The sequence below is a fragment of the Telopea speciosissima genome, chromosome 8 (assembly GCF_018873765.1).
Source record: "Telopea speciosissima isolate NSW1024214 ecotype Mountain lineage chromosome 8, Tspe_v1, whole genome shotgun sequence".
Taxonomy (NCBI): Eukaryota; Viridiplantae; Streptophyta; class Magnoliopsida; order Proteales; family Proteaceae; genus Telopea; species Telopea speciosissima.
Genome location: NC_057923.1, coordinates 3387663 through 3411772, shown reverse-complemented (window position 1 = coordinate 3411772; position 24110 = coordinate 3387663). Strand labels below are relative to the sequence as shown.

At 37.8% G+C, this 24110-nt stretch overlaps 2 protein-coding genes across 2 annotated transcripts; both read right to left on the bottom strand.

Moving 5' to 3' along the window:
* Nucleotides 1–3730: 3730 nt before the first annotated feature.
* LOC122671138 (BAG family molecular chaperone regulator 6-like) lies at nt 3731–5083 on the bottom strand. The gene has a single exon (XM_043868235.1). It carries the CDS (start codon nt 5081–5083, stop codon nt 3731–3733), a length of 1353 nt encoding a protein of 450 aa, XP_043724170.1.
* A 3415-nt stretch (nt 5084–8498) lies between these two features.
* LOC122670828 (5-methylthioadenosine/S-adenosylhomocysteine deaminase-like) lies at nt 8499–23802 on the bottom strand. The gene is made up of 11 exons (XM_043867834.1): nt 23554–23802; nt 23183–23355; nt 22697–22855; nt 21909–22058; nt 19706–19849; nt 14487–14643; nt 13675–13847; nt 13476–13531; nt 11555–11657; nt 8737–8830; nt 8499–8687 (listed from the first exon to the last, which is right to left on the bottom strand). The coding sequence occupies exons 1-10, from the start codon at nt 23756–23758 to the stop codon at nt 8741–8743; spliced, it is 1410 nt and encodes a 469-aa protein (XP_043723769.1). The 5' UTR covers nt 23759–23802; the 3' UTR covers nt 8499–8687; nt 8737–8740.
* Nucleotides 23803–24110: the final 308 nt, after the last annotated feature.

Genomic DNA, 24110 nt, shown 5'->3' with positions numbered 1-24110 from the left:
TCAATCTTCCCCTTGACCTTAAACACAGTTAGCATCCAAAGTTGAAATGTTCATTTTAACTCGCTTAATTATTTAAATAAAAACCCTTCATTCCATCTTCTTCTGTCTTCTTCCCTCTTCATGCCGTTAGAGAATTGCGACATTGCATTCTTGGGCGACCATCACCTGTACCAATTCCAGCTCCAATGACAATCAAATGTGGCAACTCCATCTTAGACAACGATCACCTGCGAAAAACATTACCTAGTTTTCTTATGGCATCTTCTTTCTGGAGATTATCCTGAAACTTGTGTGGTGATTCTTATGGCATACTTCTTCTGCCATTTTTTTTTTCATGGTTTTGATTTTTCCCCTTTCCAACTGAAACCACCACACATCAGCACTCTAACCTCCACCGAACCGAGGTGTGGCTGTAATTAATGTTGTGTTACTTTCATGGCAATGGACCTAATGCGCTTAAAAATCACCCATTATCCCTCTTTTGTTGGAACAAAATTTCTTTTTTTTTTTAACTCCATCCACAACTGTCATCTTCCTTGTTTCTCATATTTTTTTCTCCACCCATCGATTCGCTTTTCTTTCCCATCTCTACCTTCCCTCTTCTGTTTCCAAATCTCTAAATCCTGACCCCATCTTTGATTTCACCAATAACCTAACCCATCTCCTCCGTCCCTGTTCCACTCTATCTCTACCATAGTTGAACCCCATCTATCTCACTAAATATTTCCTACAACTATTTAAAAAAATAAAAAAATAAAAAAATAAAAAAATCTCCTAACCCTCTTTCCCCTCCATCATCTCTGATTTCTTCTCCCATTTTGCTTTGTTTTCGTTGAATTTAGCCTTGTTTTTGCTGGCTTTGGCTTAGGGTTCCACCTTTTCAATTCATGGAAATAAAAACTGCTCCTAGTTACTATTTTGAAGTTGAAGAAGCAATGGTAATGAAGCATACCCTCGTCCCTAAGGTTGAATCGAAACACGAGGAAGCGGGAAAAGGAGTTGGAAAAGCTCAAATTGATAAACACAAAACCCAATCTCAAGTGAGAATCTGAAAGGATAATACTCATATTTGGATGGACAAAGGATCAATTTCAAATGCATAGATGAGTTGCACGTCCCCTTCCTCTGCGTTGTAGATCTATGTTTGTATTTGGGATTTTACCCTTAAGGGTATTATGGGGAGTTCACTCTGTGGTAAAGGTAATTTTGTCATAATAAAAGCTTTAACAGCGACTTAATTGCACAAACCTAACGGAGTGGACTAAGTTGAAATAAATTATAAAGTAAAGGGTGTTTATGATATTTTGAGTTTTTTTGGGAGTCCATGATATATGATATACTCACAAGGGGTGTCCGTGAAATTATCCCAAAAAAACAAAATATTGGTTTGGTTTTGTTTTCATTAGGTTTTCATGTATTTAAGTCTTATTCGGATCTCATGTTTTGAAATTTTGGGTCAACCATTTTTATTTTATTTTTTTGCATTTGATGCTTATATAGTTTTTTGGACTGTGTTTGGTATGCATTTTTGAAATGCTTCTATGTCGATTTCACATTCTCAAATGATAAAAACAACTATTTCTTATCACCCGATGATGTAAAATCGATTAGAATGCATACCAAATACTGCCTTGGTTTATTCAAGTTTGTGTTAGGTATACGTTCTTAGAACGCATTATTGGTCAAGAATGCATTTTGGAGTAATGGAAACACTGTTTGGTATGCATTCCCGTTCTAAAATTCATAGAATGGATTCCCCATAAAAAGATAGTTAAAAAAAAAAAACAGTTTATAAAAGCACTAACGAAACCTCTCAAACCGAATCACCAAATATTCCTAGAAAAATTTAAGAGAATCTTTTTTGGATGAATAATTAAAAGAATTTAAGTGAACTTGAGTATGGAAGTCATATAACCTAACAATGAAAAATGTAATTCATGAGTTACATCACACTTAGTATCGTCATCATCACCAACCAAATATAAGCAAAACAAATGAGATTAGTATTACTAGCAGGCACATCCTTATTTGTACGGAATTATCATAATAAATATACGTTATAACTTCATGACCAAGTTTTTCTTCCCTTCACCTATGGTGAAAAAGAATCTATTCGTCTACCACTTTTAGTGGTTGGATGAGACTTCTTATACAATGGGAAAGGGCATCTTGGTTATTCATTTAGTCAAAGTAATAATGAGACCCTAGTGGTGGAATCCCTTCACCTTAACTTTCTCCTTAATAAGAGAACCACAATCGCAGACGTTTGGAAATTGTCATGAGTTGATTGACTGGATGGAGATTGTTTGGCCTTGATCTCTTACCCAAAAAAATTTGTTTGGCCTCGATAAATATTCAATTTCACTGTATTTTAGGACATTTAATCTATAATGAAAAAATCTACCGGAGTATGTATATTAAAACAGGACAGGGGAAATATTTTTATGACCCTCAACCTAACCTTAAAACTATGTTTGGAAGTAAAGAAAAGAGAAGAAAAAAAAAAAAAAAACATACTATAACAAAAACTATGATGCCACAAGGATTGATTAATGTGTCTCTCTCCTAAAATTCTTTTTTTTCTTTCTTGGTTTCCAATCATAGCCCAAAAGCCAGATTATAGAAACATCCTGTTTCTGTAACTGTACTTCTTCTCATTGATTTTATTATTGCTTTTATGTTTTATGCCCCCCATAAAAAAGTACCTACATGTCATGGACAGCTTAAGTGATCAAATAGTTCGACCAAATTAAAAACCCTAAAATGCCTTAACAAGTCCAATAATTGGAATGAAAAATTTTCTATCCAAATTGGTAACTAGATCATGATATACTAAAGAGTTACACAAGCCAGTGAAGCCACTCATAGCCCTTTTTTTTATATCAGGGTATATCCTAGAGAACTTAATAGTGTTACTTTATGTTCTCTAACCAGTTGAGTCGACCAAGATAACTGAGTGACAGAACATTTTTTTTTTTTTGTTTTTTGTTTTTTGGAACAGGAGGTAATCTGACCTTCGGCCGACTAAAATCCCCAGAGTTCATGTATGACCCCATAACACCACGAACCGTGAGCTACAGGGGACCCATGTTCAATAGGGAGTGGTCCCAAAGGGAGAGGCATAATCGAACTCAAGAACTTCAACTTCCTACCGCTTCGTCCCTTGCCAACTGCACTGCCCCTTGGGGTTGAATGACAAACACTTTGATGGCCATTAAAGCAAACCAGTGTTTGCTTGTAAGGCATTATCGAACAAAAACAAAAAAAGATTGCTTGTAAAGGACCAGCTTGAGAGGCGTAATAAGTTTTCTAAGAGCCTGCCCTATATCTTACATCTGCTACATTGAGAGATCAGACATAAAAAACCTACAGAAACATAAAAAATTTTAGGCCCAACTCACATTATATAAGTTCTGCTACTAAACATCGAAAGCCCTCTTCAAATTCCACAGAGTATCAAGAACTAAACTCAAAATCTTTTGCAACTCCACACCCTTCAATAACTAAACTCAAACCCTTCAAAAATTAACGAGTATCAGAGGAACCGTTTATTTAGCTTCAAGAACTAAATTCAAAATCTTTTGCAACTGAACAATAGAATTGTAATTTCATTTACACCCTCTCAATGATTTTACCAACTTGAATGTCAGTTCTTTGCAGTTTACATATTTCATTCTTTATTATACCATTTCGAACTTTAAACCCCTTTACAGTTTCCTGATTGAAGAATTCAGGATGATTTCTTTACGCATTTTCTGGGATCCGGAGACGTACCCTGCCTCTCGACAGTCATGGCTGCAGCCTGCCTTTTCTTCTTGCGCTTCAACCTCTCACTCACGAAAGCTCTCTCCAGCTGTTCGACCCTTTGCGACAGTGAACTTATCAACCTTGTCTGCAATTCGTTCCGTTCCAACAGTTCGGTCATCAAACCCGTCAGCCTTTCATTATCTTCGACCATCCTCTCTATCAGATTCAGATCCTTCCCCTTGTTGTCGATGTCGTCCCCGTTCTTCTCTCTGTTTTCCGCGGAAGGAGATCCATCCAAGTTGCTTACATTAGTAATGCCAGGTTGCGAGTTGGTTTCCTTGACATCTTCGAGTCCCTTTAGGGTTTCCCCCTCACCTTCTTCAACCATACTCTGGTGGGAACACTCCGAGGATTCCGCCATGTTTTCCGCTTCGGTGTCCTTTTCTATTACAGCTTCACTGTCTTCGAAGGCGTGAACTTCTCTGCCTGCATTGTTTAAGGCTTCAACTGGTGTATCTCTGTCGTCTCTAGATTCATTAGAAGCTTCCGGTTCTAAATTTTGGCAAGTAGTAGCTCCAAGAAGCGGTTCCTGGTCGTCTGAATTAGCTGAAGAGGCAACGAGAGATTGCACATCCAGTGCTTGATCGGCGGCATCTCCTAATGTACTGCTCTCATCCAACGACTCGTCAAGATCTTTGGTTTCCAGCGTTCCATTAACCATGCCTTCACAGTTGGCTGAAGAATTGGTAGACTGATTAGTATCTAGGGTTCGAACGAGCTCCTCAGCGACACTTTGGCACTTGAACGACGGAGAATTGGAATAATCCCCCATCTCTAGGGTTTGACACTGTATTTCTCCGCCATCCCTCGTATCTACCGTACTATTATCATCTCCAGTGACGATTGCATCCAGTCTTTCCTGCAATGAGATAGCCCTCTTGATCAGTGCCTTCCGGCAATCCCTAACGCCAGAGTCGATTCCAGGAACAGTATCCAACCGGAAGAGTAATGCCATCAACATCTCATTCATCTTCAGCCGCTCCTTGGGGTCTCTACCGATCAATTGGACCGTCTCCTTCAGTGAAATCTTTCGATCGATCTCATCGACCTCTCTTCTGATAGCAGCAATTTTTCTGAGGTTCTTCCTGATCAAGAATCCCCGTAACACCTTCTGTATTTTCAGAACCGCGTCCGATCTGGATTTCTCCGAGCTGACGAAGTGAACGGGAATGGTAACGACCTTCGGGGATTTCTTCTGATAACTATGTAAGGGAACCTCTCTTACAAATGAAGGGTAATGAGGGCGAGATGAGCTCCAAAAGTACGAGCTGTCCATTGTCGGCTACGATTGCTATCTTCAAAAAAGACTGAAATATGGATCTCCGATGAAAATCTGTGGCTTTCGAGCTTAGAATGGTTTTCGATTCGAGCTTTTCCAATCCTTCTTGGTGAGCATTGAAGGGGAAGACGATCGTATATATTTCAATTCTCAGGTGGTTCTGAAGAATTCTGGAAGTTTTACGAGACGAAAGGAAGGATGACTGATCAACGAGGTTGGAGACTTGGAGGCTTGAGCTCTAGTCTTTTCTAGAAACCCTGAAAACGATCTAGAAGCTGGAGACTGGAGTGGGTGGTGGGACCGTACGTTAGTACAGAGAGAGAGCCGGAGACGAAGAGGGACAACTCCGCAAGGAAACGAGGATGGTATGTGGCCTGGGCCTAGAATTAGGCTTGGTCTTGGGCCTGGTTTGGGTTATGCTGGCTGTCTCGTGTATAGATTAAAAAGTTTAGTACATCACGGGCCTTGGACATGAGAGATGGTGGAACTACAATCATGGATTTAGGTATCGGTATCATATCGGCCGTATTGATCAATACGTATTGATATTGGTGGATATCAATATCAATACAATACCAATACAGATCGGTGGTATCGGTATCGTCAGAGGATAAAACGGTCAGAAATATCTGTGATATCAATATGTTTTGGGGATAAAATAGTCTGATCGGGTTTGTTATGGCCAATCAACATGCAAGACCGATACAAGTATAATACCGTATACTAAAACCTTGACTACAATACCGGTCTATTTGTACCTGCATCCTTGTCATCTTCTTTTACAAGGGACTACTCACCACAAAACTCTTCCATCTTTATTAGTTTTCATAAATGTGGTAATTTTTTCTAACCACAATACTCCTCCTACCTTTCATCTCTTGGTCCAAAATCTGTCTTCTTAAATCTCATGGAGATTTGGGTTCTGCCTTAGTTGCGTCCACAATAAAGCTCTTTTGCTAAAGTTGGGAGTCTTGGGATGGCAAATTCTTTCTAACCCATCCTCTTCATGGTGTAGAGTGTTGAAGGCAAAATACTTTCCCCATTCAAATCTTTTAGCCACTAATTTTACTTTAAAAAATGGTTCATAGATCTTGAATAGTATTAAATCTATCATTATATCTTTAAGGAATTTTGTCTATTGAAAAGTTGGATCTGATTCTCCTCATATCAATATCTGGTCAATTTTAAATACTGTAATAGAGCCCCATCCTTTCTATACGCTTATATCTTATTTAATCTAGAGGGTAGGCGTTGGTGCAACGGTTAAGGTTACTCCATTATGTCCAAGTGGTCACAGGTTCAACTGTTAAACAGTCTCTCTGCGAAAGTAGGGGTAAAACTACATACATTATAACCCTCCCAAGACCCTGCAGTAGCGGGAGCCTTGTGCACTAGATACGCCCTATCTGATTTAATTTGCAACATGACCTGGAACACTAACCTGACCTTTGCTATATGGACTTTTTACTACTAGATAAATTAGCTGCTAAATTGATTTTACATGTTCTTGGTTTGTTGAATTCCAATCATTTCATTTGGCGCCTTAATGTTCACTCTAAGTTTCGTTTATTTTCACGAGACTTATTTTTGTGAAAATTACTTCGTCTCCCCTAGTTTGTGCTTTTTGTTATGATGCTAGGGAGTCCAATTTGCAATATCTTCATATCATGTCCTTTGCATAAAAGAATCGGGGTTATAGGCTTACTGGGGTTACATGCAGAGTACCTCCAAGATGCCTCTATCCTTGATTTACTAACCCATCACTGTCTCTTACTGAGAATAATATTTTTTTTAAAATTATAGTATACTTTATCTGGATTACTCGTTATCAACTCATTTTTAACTGTCGTTGACCTAACCCTTCTGTTATGCTTAATAATATTAATAGTTGGGTTGCTGATCCAAAACTGCATGTCTTTTTCTACCAACCCATTGATTCCCCCCCCCCCTCCCGGCTCCTCCTTTTATCCCATTCTAATTATCTTGTGCTGTCCTAATCAAATCAACCCACTGGTATTTGGATGATAGCTTTGATAAGGATTCTCATGAAGCTAGATGGGCTTCTATCATTATACTTGAGTAGAAATTTGTTTTGGCCTTATTGGATTTTGGATTTACAAGATTTGCTCAAGAGGAAGAGGTAAGGGGTCTTTTCCATGGATTGCAGAACACATAATCATTCAAAGAGAAAAGTGTCATAATCGTCGCCGTCTAGAGCTTGTGGATTGGTTGCATAAAAAAAAGGACTTTCAATGGCCATGGGAAGTATTTTCTTTAATGTTGGAAATTACTATTTTCTCGAATAAATTTGAATCTATAAATGTTATGAAGAAAGAGAGAGCTTGGGTTGATGTAGCCCCAATCTGGCAAACAATGCTAGAAGCCTAGAACTGGTATTGGTAGCGAACTTGAATATGTAGACTTGGACTCTGTTCTGTTCTCTTAACTCTTATTTTTTGATTTGGCCAAAGAAAAAAAGAAGCCATTAGCAATTTGGCATAAGATCTTTTTAAAATAGAGGTTCCAATTTAAAATATGTGAAAAACTTCCCCCACAATGCCAATTGGTAGTTTCCTTCTAACATAAATATTTTTATTTATTTAGCAAACCACCGTAGCTCAATTGGTTGAAGGCATTACTGGTTGAGTGCATGCTCCTAGGAGGTCAAGGGATCAGAAAGTATTTCTTGACAATCACCTCGAGAGCTTTTGGACTAAAATCAGTTGGCTTCCTCATTCCAATTCAACTCCAGGAACTAGAATCTCACAACAATGACAAAACTCCCGCACTCCCGCACTCCCGCAACAAGCAATACCTAAAACCAACAGCCGAGAGCCAGATTTTGGCTACCAACAACTCCAATGACTGACAATTAAATTCCAATTTTCTTGTAACTATGTTCACCAAATTCCATCAATGGCGCAACTCAGAGGTGCCAGTTGTCTCAATTGATAAAGACCCTGGCCTGTTAATGCCAGGTCTAGGATCAAATCCTGCTTTCACATGGGAGGATGGGTAGGGGGAGTTGTAATAAAAAACAAAGGTGCAACTTTTGGTGACTGTTATGGGTTAAAAACTTAAAGTTCAGTCGAATTTGAGGTCTAAGGTTTCTTTAGCATTGATGGAAGTTTTCTGGCAAATAGGAAGGGATGAAGAGAGGAAAGAAAAACAAAGGAGAAGCTTCAAGGGCATAAAGTCCCAAATTAGGGCAATTTGGTCATTTTATTCTTTAATTTTGGTGGGTTTTTATCAGAAGGGTATTTTGGTCATTAGATTCCCTGAAACTAACATCTAACATCCCAAATTAACGGACTGGACCAAAGTGCTACACTGTTTTGAAAGGAGGGGGAGTTTACAATTAGAAAAGTTGTAGGGGGGCATTTGGACAAATGGGGATTTGTTAAAAACCCCATTGGATGTGCCACCGGAGAAACCTATTCAAGGTTTTCATTGCACAATGTTGACAGGACAAATGATACAATTCTCTGTCACAAAAAGTTCAAATGCATGCCTTCCAAAGCAGAATTTTGTTCACTGGCTCTATTGGAAGAACAAAACCACTTTTCATGAATAAATTTGGAAAAATTCCAACCAACCTGAACCAAACCACCCCCCCCCAACCCAAAAAAAATAAATAAATAAAAAGAAGAAAGTTCAGAGGAAATTCATTCTGCTTGGAACCTTGATGTCCGCCCTCTTCATAATTTCATTAGAAGCTTGCCTTGCCATTGAAATAACCTCCCCCTGTTCAAAAGAAGTTGGCAATAATGTTGAACTCCCCAAAGGATAATAATATGGAAATCAAAACCAGAATTGTTTGACTTAAAAGAGTTGCAACTGATAGTTATTTTGAGAATAAATCAACTGGAAAAATTCAATGGCACAAGTAGCAGATGAAGAAATGTAATATATTTCAACAGGTAATCAATCAATTAATGTTTCTGGAAGCTTCACACAAGAAGCTCATAATAAAGGAGAGAAGGTATTCCCTTTCTTATACATCACACTCAAAAAAGATAGATTCATTGTGTCTATGTACTATGAAGTTAATGTATACTCATTAGTCAAAATGTGAAAGAAAAGCATGCATAGCCAAAGGGGAGAACTCCTTAATGGCCACTTGGACGTCACCCATACTGTTGTCTTTTGAAAAACAGTTCCCATGTAAATGTGGGGCATTGATATGGGAACTTTTGCTTAAAAAGGTTGAACACAATTTGCCATGGTGCTGGGGAAAAACTTGGCTCCAGTCCCTCATATTTGTTAGATGTCTTTTGCTGAATGAGTCAATCGACCACTTTCTCATACACCATGGCTTTGCAAGAGCAGTTCGGATCATAGTGCTTAAAACCATGGTTACTGCACCAGCTCTGGTGTTTCATATGGAGTTCAAAGTGGAAGCATATTGGAACATCAAAATATCAACATGCCTTCCCCTAACACCACAAGTCGCACTCTTTCCACAACTTCCTCACGTGATGTTGAGAAGACTTAAAATAAATAAAACAATGATTACTATGAACTCTCTCTCTTCACATGTGACTCCCTGTGGCCCAGTCCCTACAATCAAAATAGTATTTTGGACGCCGTGTTACGAGACACATAAGTGAGTATATCTACATTTATGCACTTGACAGCAAGTGTACCTATATTTTCTTTCTAGTCTTCACACTTTCTATATGAAAATCACTTGAAGTGAGGGGCAACAGAGACTTTTCGTATCATGCAAAACCCCAAATCGCTTTGTGACAGAACCTCAAACTACCGACCAGTATCTGAAGAAGAAAACTGACAGAGAAACGATTAGAGAGAGGGAGCAATTGCTAAACCACGATAGATTCAACCTGATCTCTATCGTGGACTACTCTACCTTTACTTATAATATTCAGTTAACAGAAATTGTACTGTAAGTAGGAATCCTACTAAGAGTACAGCTCTAGTTACATACTATAAAAGGAAAAGAAACATAAGCATGTCACAATAGGGAGACTTCCCCTATTGTGATCACCAACTAATCCTAGTAGTACATAACATGCTTCACCCTTCTAGCTCCCCTATTTCTCTCCTCCCCAATCTCTCTCGCGGGAAGTGTCTTCTTCTCCCTGTCTGGTGAGTTCTTAATTTTATCATTGCTGGAATGTGTTTCCTCCTGCAAGTTTCTTCTTCTTTGTCTCCGGCATGATCTTCTTCTTTGTACCAACTTAAATTACCAGACCTTAACCATGAAACCATAACTTGGATTTATACACTTGTGTGTGTGTGCGCATGTACAAGCAAGCAAGCCTAAAAACCTTAAACCATGAACTTGTGAACCCTATGAAAGCTTGAACCATGAACTCAAAACTAAGACGCACCTGAAACTGGCAAACACTATTGTGAATGAAAAACTGAAAGCGAATGCAGAAACTGAAATTGCCAGAAAATGCAGAAAACGAAATAGCCTTGAATGGAAAGAGATGTTGTTCGACATCAGAGTGAGAAAAAGCGAGATATATCATGCAGAAAAATCAGAGATCGTAGAGGTCATCGGCTTACGGAGAGAGACAATTTAAGAGTTGAAGAGAGACCGTCGAAGGGTTGGAGAGAGACCGTCGAAGGATTGGAAGAAGATGAAATGAGAAATTACAGTTAATGCCCTCATTCATAAAATAAACTAAATATAACTGTAAGGGTCAGGGGCATTGTTGTCCAAGTGGTACTTTGAAAAATCACCCACATAGGTGATCCATAAAATTTCCCTTAAATTAATAAAAGTCTAAATCATTTCTTACTGGATGCTCTCCCTAATGAAGAATCACCAAATTTCAAATACTTCATTCACTTGTCTAAGATTATTGTAAAAATTTGTACTCTATAACAAGAAGAAAGGGGGAGGGGGACATAATAGAAAGCAGAAGCCCAAAAGAAGACTGGAGGAGGCATCTACCAACCACATAATAGCATAGGGTAGGAAATACTTCGGTAGTTTCTCCACAAATTCTCTGAACACTTATTCAAGAAATATTTGAACTATACACAACCGGATTCTTCTCAAGGATGAATTGGCAACCTGAAAGGTTCACCCAAATCCAGCTTTCTCTTTCCTGAGTGAGGATTAAAATAACTTAGACAATGAAATTTAAGGATTCAAGTGAGTCTACCTAGCACCTTGCTTTACGTACAGCAAATCCCGTCTTGGACCTCCAGAGCTTACCGGAGTTAAGATTCTTAATAATCTAATTTTTTCAAGTTTTCTAACACGTATCTGTATATTTCTGAATTGTTTTAAGAATTCAAAATCAAGTACCACAGTTAACCTAAAAATTCAAATGGGTGGAAACTCTTCAAACCTATTGCATCAACATGACGAGCGCAAAGGAGACCACCGAAGAATTGTCTCTTCAAATAACAGAAATATTTTGGACAAAATAAGCAACATTTTGAGAACAGAGGTGCAGAATAGTTTGGAAGAAATAAGTTATATTATACCTCGTCCACATTCAATATCTTTTGATTCTTCATAATCCACCGACCATTGCACATGACTGAATCAATATTTTCGCTTCGCATGCAATAAACGAGGCTGGAAATGCTGTGGAAAACAACAGAATTAGATATGATTAACCTACATATAAATTAAACACTTAGCTTAGAAAAGAAAAATCACTCATCAAGAGGTTAGTGAATCTCAAGTATATCGTAAGTAACTGTAGAGCTACTGCTCAAAAATAAGAAACACGGAAACGATTTTTATACTCGGTGATAATTCTCTAGCCCCCCCCCCTCCAAAAATAAAAAATAAAAAAAATTACATACATCTTAATAATTTCATATGGCCCATGATGTATGATGCTCGCAAATCATAGAAAACACAAATTACTCAATACTCAAAAGAAACAGTTATTGTTTCAATTATGCAGAGCTATACCTTAAGGTGAAGCCAAGCATTCTTTGATATTATTAAATTTGTCCACATCCATGTTGAGTTATTTCAGGTATAAACTCTTTATGTTAATCCATAAGTTACTTGCCAGGTATAATATCACGGTATTTTACATAATGGGCAACTATCATGTCACTCTAGCATGATTGCCATCTGCCATGTGGCATCATGTTTTCTCGACGTCATCACAAGCTGATGCCAAAATATATTTTCTTTCACAACCCTTGAATTTCTTTCTTAATGTAAATTAAGCTTCTATATGTTTCACCAAGTGATTTAAATAAAGGGCAAAGGTTCTTATAGCTGCTAGGGTAGGGAACGCTAGCACCTCTTCTTCTATCTCTCTCCTCCTCATATGAAATGACCTTGCTGCCCTCCAATGCAGGATACCATCGTTTTGTCACACCTCATTGGTGCACTCCTCTATGTCGCTTGCTCAGAGAACCGTCTCCCTTGATGAAATTGCAATCCCATGATTTTCTCACATAATGTAAATAATCTTCCATAGTCTACACCAAGTCACCAAGTGATATTTGAATGAAATCTTCATCTTCTTCTTAAATTGATTTTCCTTCTATATTGAATGATTAATTGATTCAATGAAAGGATGAATTCTGACTAGTTAGTCAGATCAGTAAAATCACAATGAAGGTGGTCCAGCTCAGCAACTCTATACAAGGTCATGGGAAGGCTCACAAGAATATGGATTGTAGTTAGAAATGATTTAAAGAAAAGCAGCTAGCAGGGGATATAATCCTAGATAGATCAGTGGGCCCAGGTTGTGACAATAAGAGTGTGGTAGTCGTATGGTGCTTTGCTGAGGAATGGCCTCAGAAGCATACTGGAAGACTGCTGTGCAAGACGCTTTTTTGACTTTTTTGGTACTTGGAATAGTGGAAGGCATTCAAGAAGTACTAGATTATAAATTCTGATAGATGGCTAGTTGCTACATGTCCGCTGCATGGAATATTCCTGGTTGTGATGCATAAAGAAGATTGAACAGGGGTGAAATCGGATCAAGTCAAAAAGTCATGTCCCCAGCTACCATAGAATGCCCACAAGGGCATAGGGCTACTAAGGGCAGAGAGAGTGCCCTAATAATCCTAATGTAGCAAGACTGAAGATACTGGGCAAAATTAGGCTCCAGATGTTTTAGCGTATCATATAGCCTTAGATCCTGCAACAAGGTAAATCAGTATAATCATAAACTGTGGTCTAAGTCACAGATTAATGTACAAAGTTAATAAATAAGCTAAGGTGTAAATGATAATTAATTTCGAAAACTCCAAAAAAATAAAAAGATCCTCAAATAGAAGCAAAATAGTAGAGCCCAATCAAAATTCAAGAGCACATTGGCTATTCAATCACAATAGATAAGACTAACACACAAACTAAGATTTGACTAAAAAAGAACAGATGGGTTTTTGCAAATCATGCAAGTGACTTCTTCAATCGATGAGCTTTTACCAATCATGTACAGGAACCATAGACCAAGATAGAGGGTTGACAACAACCAAGTCAGCCTGCAAAGAAAAAGGGAATCCAAATCAATTTCATGATGGATACCAAATGTAACAAGGGGTTATTAAGTTTAGATTTTTCCTAGAGAGATTAGGGAAGGGCAACGATCTCCATGCCACTTCATTCATTCAAAGTAAGTATATACCTTCTTCCCAACCTCAAGTGATCCTATTTCATCATCCCACAGTACTGATTTCGCACCATTTACTGTCACCATTTTAAGAATCATATCAGCAGGAAGGGCAGTGGGATCAGTTGTTCCCTTCTTAAAAACTTCCCGTCCTTTGTTAATTAATGAGGCTAGATACATCTCATCAACTGCAAACAGAAGATTCAGTTCCAAAAATATCTACTTCAAGAATTTTTCAAAGGAGTGCAGGGAAACAAAAGAGAGTGGAAATGAAAAATGCAAGAAAAACACCCGGAAAAAAAATATATACAGCACATCATTAGTTCCATATAAAGGAAGGTACACCTGACACTACTCTTTCTGAAACTTTTGGACATTTCCTAACTGTGATTGAGATAGCCTCCAAGTCCCAGCAAGACATAGATCTCTTTTGTTTTTGAAACAATCTCACTCTTCACGAGTACGCAGTTCCTCATTCATGATCAAGATATCGGGAAAATTCCTGGGATCCCCTATACTGACCTAACAAATGGTTAAACTCAGAAAAGGTATTGCTAGTATTTTCTCTCCTATTGAGCCGTCATCATTTTTTTTTCTTCTCCTTTAGTTTGGGGTCGGGTAAACTGGGAATGAACTGAAAAACAAGAAGTTGCAGCATGACTAATGGTGACATCTGATTTAAACACAATAATATAATCTAATTACACGGAGCCATTTTGGTTAGCTTCAACAATGCACAGAGCAGTTTAGCATACATAATTGAGGTCACTAAGCAAAACAAAACAATCTATAAAATTGAATATGGAGAAAGTGCAAGATGAACAAACCAATGCTCATTCTATTATTTGAAGGAGCTCCATCTGTACCCAAGGAGACACAGATGCCAGTATCAAGCATCTCCTTTATAGGAGCAAATCCAAGCATTCGCATTGCAGCAGCAGGGCAATGAGATACTTTCACCCCAGCCCTTGAAAGGAAACCAATCTGTTACCAAAAAAGAAGAAGCTCATCTCAGATAGACAAAAGCAATGTGATAGTGACTCAGGATCTTTCGTTTAAATTTGGAGGTACAAGTTAACATTCTTTCTACCATTAGGCGCACATTAGCAAAACCCATTTAAATTCTTTGACCATATCAGCTATCTATTACCTATCTATCTTTCTAGTTAAAAGACCTGTTTGGACTTGATTAATAATATGAGTACTTGTATTGAAGAGCATTACTGTGCTGTATTCTAGAACAAGATAAGTCTTTCTAAAGATTTAGTAGGGTTGTCGATAAATCGATTTTGATCCAGATCAGATCCAAATCTGGTCAAATAAGGGCTTACCTTTAAGGGCATGGTTTTCAAACCTGGATCAGAATCGGCTGGATAGCCCGAATTGACCCAGAATCGAATCCGATTCTTATGCAAACTGAGTCCGACCGAGTTAAGCCAAGTAAGGGTGAGTCTCACCGATTCCAAGCTGATCTCAGGACAAGTCGACTCGGAGTCAAACTGGAATCAATGGAGATCTTGTACCTGGTTGCGAGTTTTAAAACATTGGTTAAGGGTCTAATCCAATCCATTAAAGAGTGATCCAATAAGTAACGGATCCAATCTGGATACAGCATGATCGGATCCGTTAATGACCCTGTCCAATTAGAATTATATATCTAGTATTACATATTGAATTATATATGAAATTGTCAAGGGGGAAGGGCCTAAGCTATTTGGAGACAAGCTAGATTGGAGACACCTTCTCATCATTCTTCCTTTTTCTTTTGTCAAATTTTATAGAATTTTGTGTAATTTAAAAAAAAATAATATATATATATATATATATATATATATATATATATAATGATTCTAGTATATCAAATAATCTGATCAGATCGGGTTTAAAACAAATATTTGGATCAATGTGGGATTTGAGTTCCAATCGCTCTGAATGATTTGTTGGATTATCTGATGTGGTCAGACCAACTCACTTCCTGATCGAGGTCCGATCAGATCAAATATTGCCTGACCCATTGACAGCCCTTAGATTTAGCTTTCACAAGAAGAAAGAAACCCTACAGAAGGCCGTGGCTTAATTTATTCTATTTGCTTTCGAGTTATTCAACTTGCAGCAGTAATCTTATTTTTCTGACCACCTTTTTTTTTTGCACTATGGTATTTCTCTAGTTCATCATCCTTTTGCTCCATAAGGCGCTGTGATGCAGGTGCACTACCTTGGACCGACCCAAAACCATTTGTGTATCCAGATGGAGATGAACAGGGTACAAATCTGGGATTTTGTCTAGTAGGATAGTCTTTTGTTTTATTTTGAATACGGTATAGGAAGTGGTAAAGCAAGTTTTAGATTTATAATAGGAGTGCTTTGATTTCTTTTATTTATACCATGTAATCGTGCAATTAGAACACAGATTGAATAGAATGGAATAGTCGAGTTGTGGTTTGAGTAGCCTGTGTAGGTGTGCGTGTGCACTCTTCTCCCACCCCCCCTCTTCTTCTTCTTATGCGATTTCCCCTTTCCCCTGCAACTCTGATATCCCTATCTCAGTATTATCCCTTCTCCTAACGGCCCTCCACCAATTTGGTATCAGAGCTGAAGGATCCCATCTTCCTCCTTCCCTTGTGATCTCTCACCCCTATTCTATTCTTCTTCCTTCCTTTTCTTTCCTATTTTCTTTTCGCTGCAAACATTTCCCGCAAAGCCCCAAACCATTCGTGTATCACCCATCATCGTCATCAGCATCCCATTCTGCCCATGAAGCCAACCATGCCTTGCAACCCCCTTGTGTTTCCAAGTTAATTTCTAATATTACGAAACTGCCACCCAATTGTGGAGGTCTGTCAGGAGAAGGGAGAACATTGAGATACGGATATCAGAGTTGCAGGGGAGAGGGGAAATCACATAAGAAGAGGGGGGGGGGAAGAAGAGTGCACACGCACAGCCATACAGACAACTCAAACCACAACTCAACTATTCCATTCTATTCAATTTGTGTTCTAGTTGCACGATTACATGGTATAAATAAGAGAAATCAAAGCACTCCTATTCTAACTCTAAACTTGCTCTATCACTGCCTATACCATATTCAAAATAAAACAAAAGACAAAAAGATAAATCCAAATAAATAAATAGACTACTAATATCCTTTTAGATTAAATCCCAGATTTGGACCCGGTTCATCTCCGTCTGGAATATGGATAGCCAAATGAGTTTGGGTCGGTCCACGGCAGTGCACCTGTATCACACTGGATTTGAAAAATCTGTGGTTTGCTAAATTAAGATACTTGCATATTGTGCCAGTAAACCTTAACCATGTGCTCTGTAACAGAAACAATTAGACATGCACAATCACAGAAGCAACTTTGAAAGTACCTACAAAATAAACGTATTCTTCAACTCTTGCAAAGAGTTTTCAAAGCGTTGCATTGTGGACATAGGATCTTTACGGAAAAGCTACTGTTTTCGCGAAACTAGGATTCAAAAGTGTAGAATAATGTAAACATTATGCCTTGGTAATTTTGAAGCTGAAAAGAATGTATTTATAAATAGTTACAAGGAAACTAGCAATAAAAAAAAATAATAAAATGGAGAAGTGTCGAGGCAATTACACTTGAGATATAAGGGAATCACACATCAAACACAAAAGCTGCAGGAATTGTCTGAAATAGCTTCAATTCATTAGTTGTCAAGTAGCAAATAACACATATTTTGGAGAACCCCCTAGACCCACTCAATAATAGTAAATAAAATCCATCATAGAATATATCTCCCACCATCACTCTAAGGAAAAATACTCAAACTGCTTGAAAACTCTCTCGATAGCTCCTCCTACGTTCAGGATTTAAGATTTATACCGAAAGTCTTAAACTGCTAAAAACAAAATACTCAAATGATAAGTGATAACCAAAATTACAGGGAAAAAAAAAAGATACAGACCCGTGAATTGACCCTGTGACCTGGCTAATTTTGCATAGTTTTATAGTTACCATTATTAGCCAACCCCATTTATTTGGGATAAGACTGAGTTGTAGTATATATTTACCATTATAATCTAACAAAATAAATCATTAAATGGAAACCGAAAGACTTGTCTTTGCATCTTTGAGGTTCCCAGTTCTGACCACACCATAGCAACTTGATCTTCCAAGGTTGCAAGGTAAAGTTAAAACTTGACCATTAGTCACATAAGAATCCAGGGACTTCAGCTGTAATGTTTGTGTTCTCAGCACATATGAGGAATCAAAGGTCTAACAAAGTGAAGATCTGTAAGGTGCAACCTGGGCCAGGCTTCGGGCTCAGTCCTAATCAAAATTCACCAGTTGTCCAACCCAGCATAGCCCAAACTGCACCGCAAGAGCTGCCGAGTTACATCCTCTACTCTCCCTTAATCAAATCAGCATATAGACGGAGTTGACTCAAAATTGAGAAATCCAAGAACCAACTTTGTTTCTTCTAACGGAGGAGATCATCTTGAATCATTCAAAGAAAATCACATGTAACCCAGAATTGAAAAACACAACCAAAACCAAAATAAACTTTTGTTCACATAATCTATAATTGACATATCTATGCCTGATACATAAATATTTGTTAATATATATGTTTTCTTCAATGTAAAAACTTATATTATTTAAAATTGTATCATAAAAATGTCATCAAAGCAAACCAGTTAGTGAAAACAATATAAGGAAATTTACACTAAATATTTCATTAATATTTTCTCACATTTTCACCATGGTTGTGTGATTATGTATTCTTCCAAATGGTAGATACAACCAAGATTTGAAGTATCAGTTTCGAGTATCGTATCAGAAGGGTGATTTTAAGAGATTTATGGTACGGTATCGGAGAGACGTATAATACACCACAGATATGCATGAAAATGGTCAAGAAAAGCATAGAAATTCTTAGGATACATATAAAACAGTGTTGAAGCATAAAACACTATAAATAAGCATTTGTAAAATATATCATGCATAAAAAGAATAATAAAGTACGACGACACAAGTGTATTCGATAAATCCAAAATTTTCAGAGATACTTGTTCTTGCGCAGATCTGGTACCTATCCTTGATTGTAAGCTGTTAAATCCCCAAATAAAAATGAAATCAATACTACTAGAGTAACTTTTGATGGCAGAAGCAAGAAATCAAATTGATTTGCAAAAAAAATAAAAATAAAAAGAGATTAGAATGCCTTACAGGAGCTCTCAATAAGTGTCTACAGTCACGGGTCGTGTTTTGTAGTTTATAAGAGACGTATTGAGCATATCGATGGGTACCGACCGTAACAGGTCTCATATCAATGGATGTCGACAATGTATTAACCGTATTGGGTCGATATGATCGATACAATTTTTTTAGGTATCATATCGATACAGTATCGATGAGGTTGCTCTATTGCAACCTGGTGCTCGCGGGTTTGAATCAAGGAAACAGCCTCTCCGCGACCAATACCAATACGGCCCGATAAGATACGATACTTTAAACCCTGGATACAACATTGGCCAATCACACTATAAATAGTCTGTTTATATTTTCTCACCCTATCATATGTTCCTCTGATTTTCTTGCATTTAATACGTTCTTCAATTTTAAGAAGATATAAAATGCTAGGGGATTCAAAACTTGTAAATAGCCTCTCCTGTGAAGCAGGGGGTAAGGCTGTGTACAATTAAATCCCAGACCCTGCAATAGTGGTGGCCTCGTGCAATGGGACGCAGTTTCTTTTTAAATTTTAACAACTCCAGGGAAAGAAAATTCAAATAGTTGACACAGCCCATGTATTGCTTTCTTGTGCAGTGCTTTATAAATGGTTGTTTTGCTATTGCAATGGTGGTTACTCTGTAATGTCATATCCAAAAGTTTCATTTAGATGTTCCCTCATTCCCATGATTCATAGAATATTTCCACGCATGATGGAATAATACTACAAAGTATTTCCATTTCAACCAAATTGTAGTAATAACCAATATCTAGAAACTTGGTAAATCACTCTTTTTTTCAATCTAGAAGAAGAAACCAAAAAATTCAGCAGTAGAAGGTACCTCAGCATCATTGACCCAAACAGAGTGAGCTGCCAGCAGGTTTCTTTGTAAGAATTCTATTTTATCCAAGTATGTAACGGTTCCATGATCAACTTCTCGTGTATTCATCACAAATTGGTTCTCATAAGGTATCTCCGCAACATGCTATAAAAGAAAGGAAGAACCAATAAAAGTGGACCTACAATGTATTGAATGTATTGATCATATTGAGATTAAAACAAGAAATTCATGTTCACTTTGGGTAAAGTGGACCAAATTGGAATACAGAAAAATGCAGAGGTAGTACGTCATATCACTTCAATTGTTCTGTTTAGTATTCTTCCATATTCCATATATATTTGCAGATCCTCTCAAGATGCAATTGTGCATCTTTAGAGTTCATCCAAATCAGCTTGATGCAGGAGCATCCACACGACATAAATCTGATTTGATTTTTTAGTTCAGGCCTTTGGATCATGACTATTAAGTCATTCTCCATTCATATTCTTATTCAACTTCTTCTTTTGCCTATTTTGATTTTTCTTTCCCAAACAAATTCTTGAAACAGGGGTAGAATTAACAATTCTCATCACAGGCAGTTATCAGATTAGGCTAAATAGCCCAGTTACTAAATGAGCCAGGCTCAGGCATGATCTCTTAGAACCGACGCGCTATCCCGTCCAGTCTCAGTGACCATTCCAAACACACCCAAATGCATCATTAATATATTTCAGCTAAATAATTAAAATCAAGGAAAATGATTTCATCACACCTTTACTTGGAAGCCTTTCCATCACGCGGGTACCCATCAGAAGGATTTGCAACTTCAGTGGGTAATCACTATATGGCCGAGCATATATGTGCATTTCCCTTAATTCTTCTGTGGGTCTAGTTGAGCTCTTCTTGAGTTCTCTTTTCCAGGTTTGTCAAACTATTTTTAAATCTCTATAGTGACACATGGAGATGTCGGGATGATATGAAATTTTGACTACAGCTAGATGATGATTTTAGGGAACACATCCACTAAATTTGGGGGCAGTAGTTCACTTTCAGGGCATGGTGAAGGGAGTTCCATATGAGGGTGTGATGAACCCCACCCCATTAATAACTTATTACATATTTTACATTTTAATTTTAAGAAGGCTGCCAAACACCCAATTACAAATGGGCTGTGCTCAGACAGCCATGTGCTGTTAAATTAATCAAGCAATTGTGTAGTGACACTTAATTAGATGCATTAAAGCTATAGAATTACAGCAATAGATAGGAATCTGAATCTCTTAAAGTAGATAAGAACTATGTCCCTTGCTAAAGTGTTTCAAAGCCCAAAAACCTTCCTTTTAGGACTTTCACAACAATGCAGCTAGCTTTCTCAGTTGCTTCATTGGGAAGGGAGTTGATTATTTTGGTTATTTGGTTGTAAAGACCTAAGTTATGTGCACACTTAAAATCATGAACCATTTTTTTCATAACAATGCAGCTAGCTTTCTCGGTGGGTTGATTGGGAAGGGAGTTGAGTATTTTGGTTATTTGTTTGTAAAGATCTAAGTTATGTGGACAGTTATAATCACGAACCCTACCCGTCTCACACTTCATGTAAGCCAGTGAGAGTGCCACAAATCAAATCTTTGGTGTACAAAGTTTTATCCTTGGCCGTGTCTGGGTAACATTGGTATAGATTTTGGTGACAATTGATTGGTGGACAGGAAACCATTTTGAATTGCAGTCTGGGTTTTTCCTTTTAAATCCAGCATATATTGGGTGTTGCAAAGAAACTAGTGAGAATAGGCATGCAATCATTAACTTGTAAAAAGAGGCACTGCAAATTAGAAGACAAATTTGGGTAAAGAAGAATGATAATACAGTTGCATCTCAACAGAGTAAAACCAAGTTCCGAAAGGAACACCTAGAAAGTTGAAATAGCAACGTACTGTGATAGAAACAACTTATGCCACGTTAATAAGCCTTATCCAACACTAATTGAGGTTGGCTACACAGACACTATTCCACCATTCTAATCTACAGAAAGCCCGAATTAAGGAAGAATAAAGCATTGGGCATCAAAAAGCAAGATACTTGCCGGGAGGGGGGCGGAGGAGAAAGAAACGAGCATGATCTATAATTTAGCAAAACAAAATACCCGTTGAAACAAATAATAGCAAAAAGTAAACAAAAAAAAATTCATGGTTAGGCAATGACGGAAAAAAAAGACTATGTTTCATACCATATGGATGCCTGTTTTTAGATCATTTGCTGCATGCTTTGTTTCAAGTAGTAAGCGGTCAGTTGCATTCATAATTTGCCTTATTCCAAACCATATTCTGATGCGTCCATCAGCAGTATTGTGATACTTCTTGTAAAGCTCCTTCTGAGACTGTGCCCTTATGTGCATTCACATCGGTCACAAAAAAGGATAATTGAAAACATGAATATCCAAATTTAAGAGAGGGGGAGGGGAGGGTAACGTGAGACCTCAAAGATACAATAAACACACAGCAGGATCAAAACAGGTGCAAATAGGCATTGCAATTATCATGACTTATGGTTACTGTACAGATTCCAGACACGTTTAAGAGTACAATTCTACATCTTATTGCATTGATATTACTAAAAAGTAAATACAATCCCAACTTGCTGTAAGCCAAATTTTGCAATTGAACATTTGATAATGAAGGGGATACTCCAGTTAAAATTAAGGAGCCTGTGGCCTTTCCACAAACTCCACAACATGCCACTTTCAAATCTTCTAATCCCTGCAAACCATTTAAAGAACAAAACAGCATACAAAAATAATAGATGGCAGATACACCATGATCATAATGTAATCAGCATCATGCATGTTGAGCAATAACTGATATCATCCCCAGCATCAACAGATCAAAGTATCTAAAAACCAATCCGAAACAGTACCATTAGAAGCATCGCATAACATCCTTCTTTTTTTTTTTGGGGGGGGTTTGGGAAACAATGCTCCGTATCTGCAAAACACTGGTAAATGAATGTGATGTTGACCTGAATACAGTGATCGGTAGTGTGGACAGCCCACTGAGCAGGTAAGCCCTCGCCAGAATCCATTGTAGATTGTGTTAAACATGCACGTATGCCCAACAAATCCACTGCTCTTGCCATTCCAGATACATGCTGCCCTCCTGCTTCAGCAAAACAAGTTACCTGATTCAAGGGATTACAAACATCGGAAACTCAATATTATAATTTAACAACAATAGTTATAATATTAATATGATACCATATTAAACCAGTATCAAGTTAGGTTTAACCTATTTCTAATTGAAACCAATAATAAAACTAAAAAATGGGGCAAAAAGAGTACAAAAATTTGATTTGATTGAAATTATACTCTTAAAGGAAATCAGATAATGAATCAGAAGCTATGTGTGGATTGTCTATAAGAAGACGACGAAAGAAGCCAGAGGAAAAAGATGAAAACGATGAGTAATAAGACGAACTAAAATGAAGATTAGCATCAGCATCGCTTACACCAGATCGTATGAGTTCGACTCCACATAGCAAAGTCGATATGTAAGAATCCTCTTCCGTCATGTTCGACTCATACGGCCATATACGCTTGTGTAACCAGGTCACCAAATCAACGTCGTCTGCTATCCCTCTCGCCAGCTGTTGAGAAGTGTGAACGTGCGAATTGATAAATCCTGTTTATAGGCCACCACGTAATTCATGTCAGTATCAGAATCGAAACCGAAGACTTCAATGAACAAATGTTTGAGCAAACAAATGCTTCAAGCAGTAAACTGCAGGATAAAATTTAGTTGTTTAAAAGGGTTTTTGGGGGTGTTGTTGCATGGAACTTGACGCACAAATATCGAACTCGAAAACGAACGAAGTGAGACCTGGTAGTAAGATTTGGCCATGGAGATCGATAATCTCGTCAACGTGAGCAGAGAAGTCCCGAAGAACATCAGAAGATTGACCGATGGCTTTGATCCTGTCCGCTTCTACGACGAGTCCGCCGTCTCTGAACACTCTATTTTCGGGATCCATGGTCACGAGAACAGCATTATGAAGTAAGGTGACCGAGCGACCCTTCGATTCCATCACTGTTCGGTCGCTGCGATCTCTCAGGAACGTAGAAAATGTCCACAACGTTTTTTTCGGTTCAGATAACTTACTTTGAAACTATTTGACGTACGTTCACCAAACAAGACACTATTAATCATAATTTAATGTTACCAAAAAAATTAATCATATTTTAATGTACAAAAACTTTAGGGAAAGTATTTTCTACCCGACAGTGTGGCTGCTACAGGACCGGGTGCAAATGGGAGAGTGCATTGGGGCATCAGGCGGGGCATGGTTTGATGTATTGGTATTGTATACGGGCGATACATGCCAGTTTTGCAAGTGTCGACCGATCCCAATACCATACCGATACCGTATCAGTGACACA

Coding starts and splice junctions, on each gene's coding strand:
- LOC122671138 (XM_043868235.1), bottom strand. CDS start 5,083: ATGGACAGCTCGTACTTTTGGAGCTCATCTCGCCCTCATTACCCTTCA.
- LOC122670828 (XM_043867834.1), bottom strand. CDS start 23,758: ATGGAATCGAAGGGTCGCTCGGTCACCTTACTTCATAATGCTGTTCTC. Junction 23,356..23,553: donor TGGCCAAATCTTACTACCAG/GTCTCACTTCGT, acceptor GCCTATAAACAG/GATTTATCAATTCGCACGTT. Junction 13,848..14,486: donor AAATAATAGAATGAGCATTG/GTTTGTTCATCT, acceptor TTCTGTTTGCAG/TTGATGAGATGTATCTAGCC.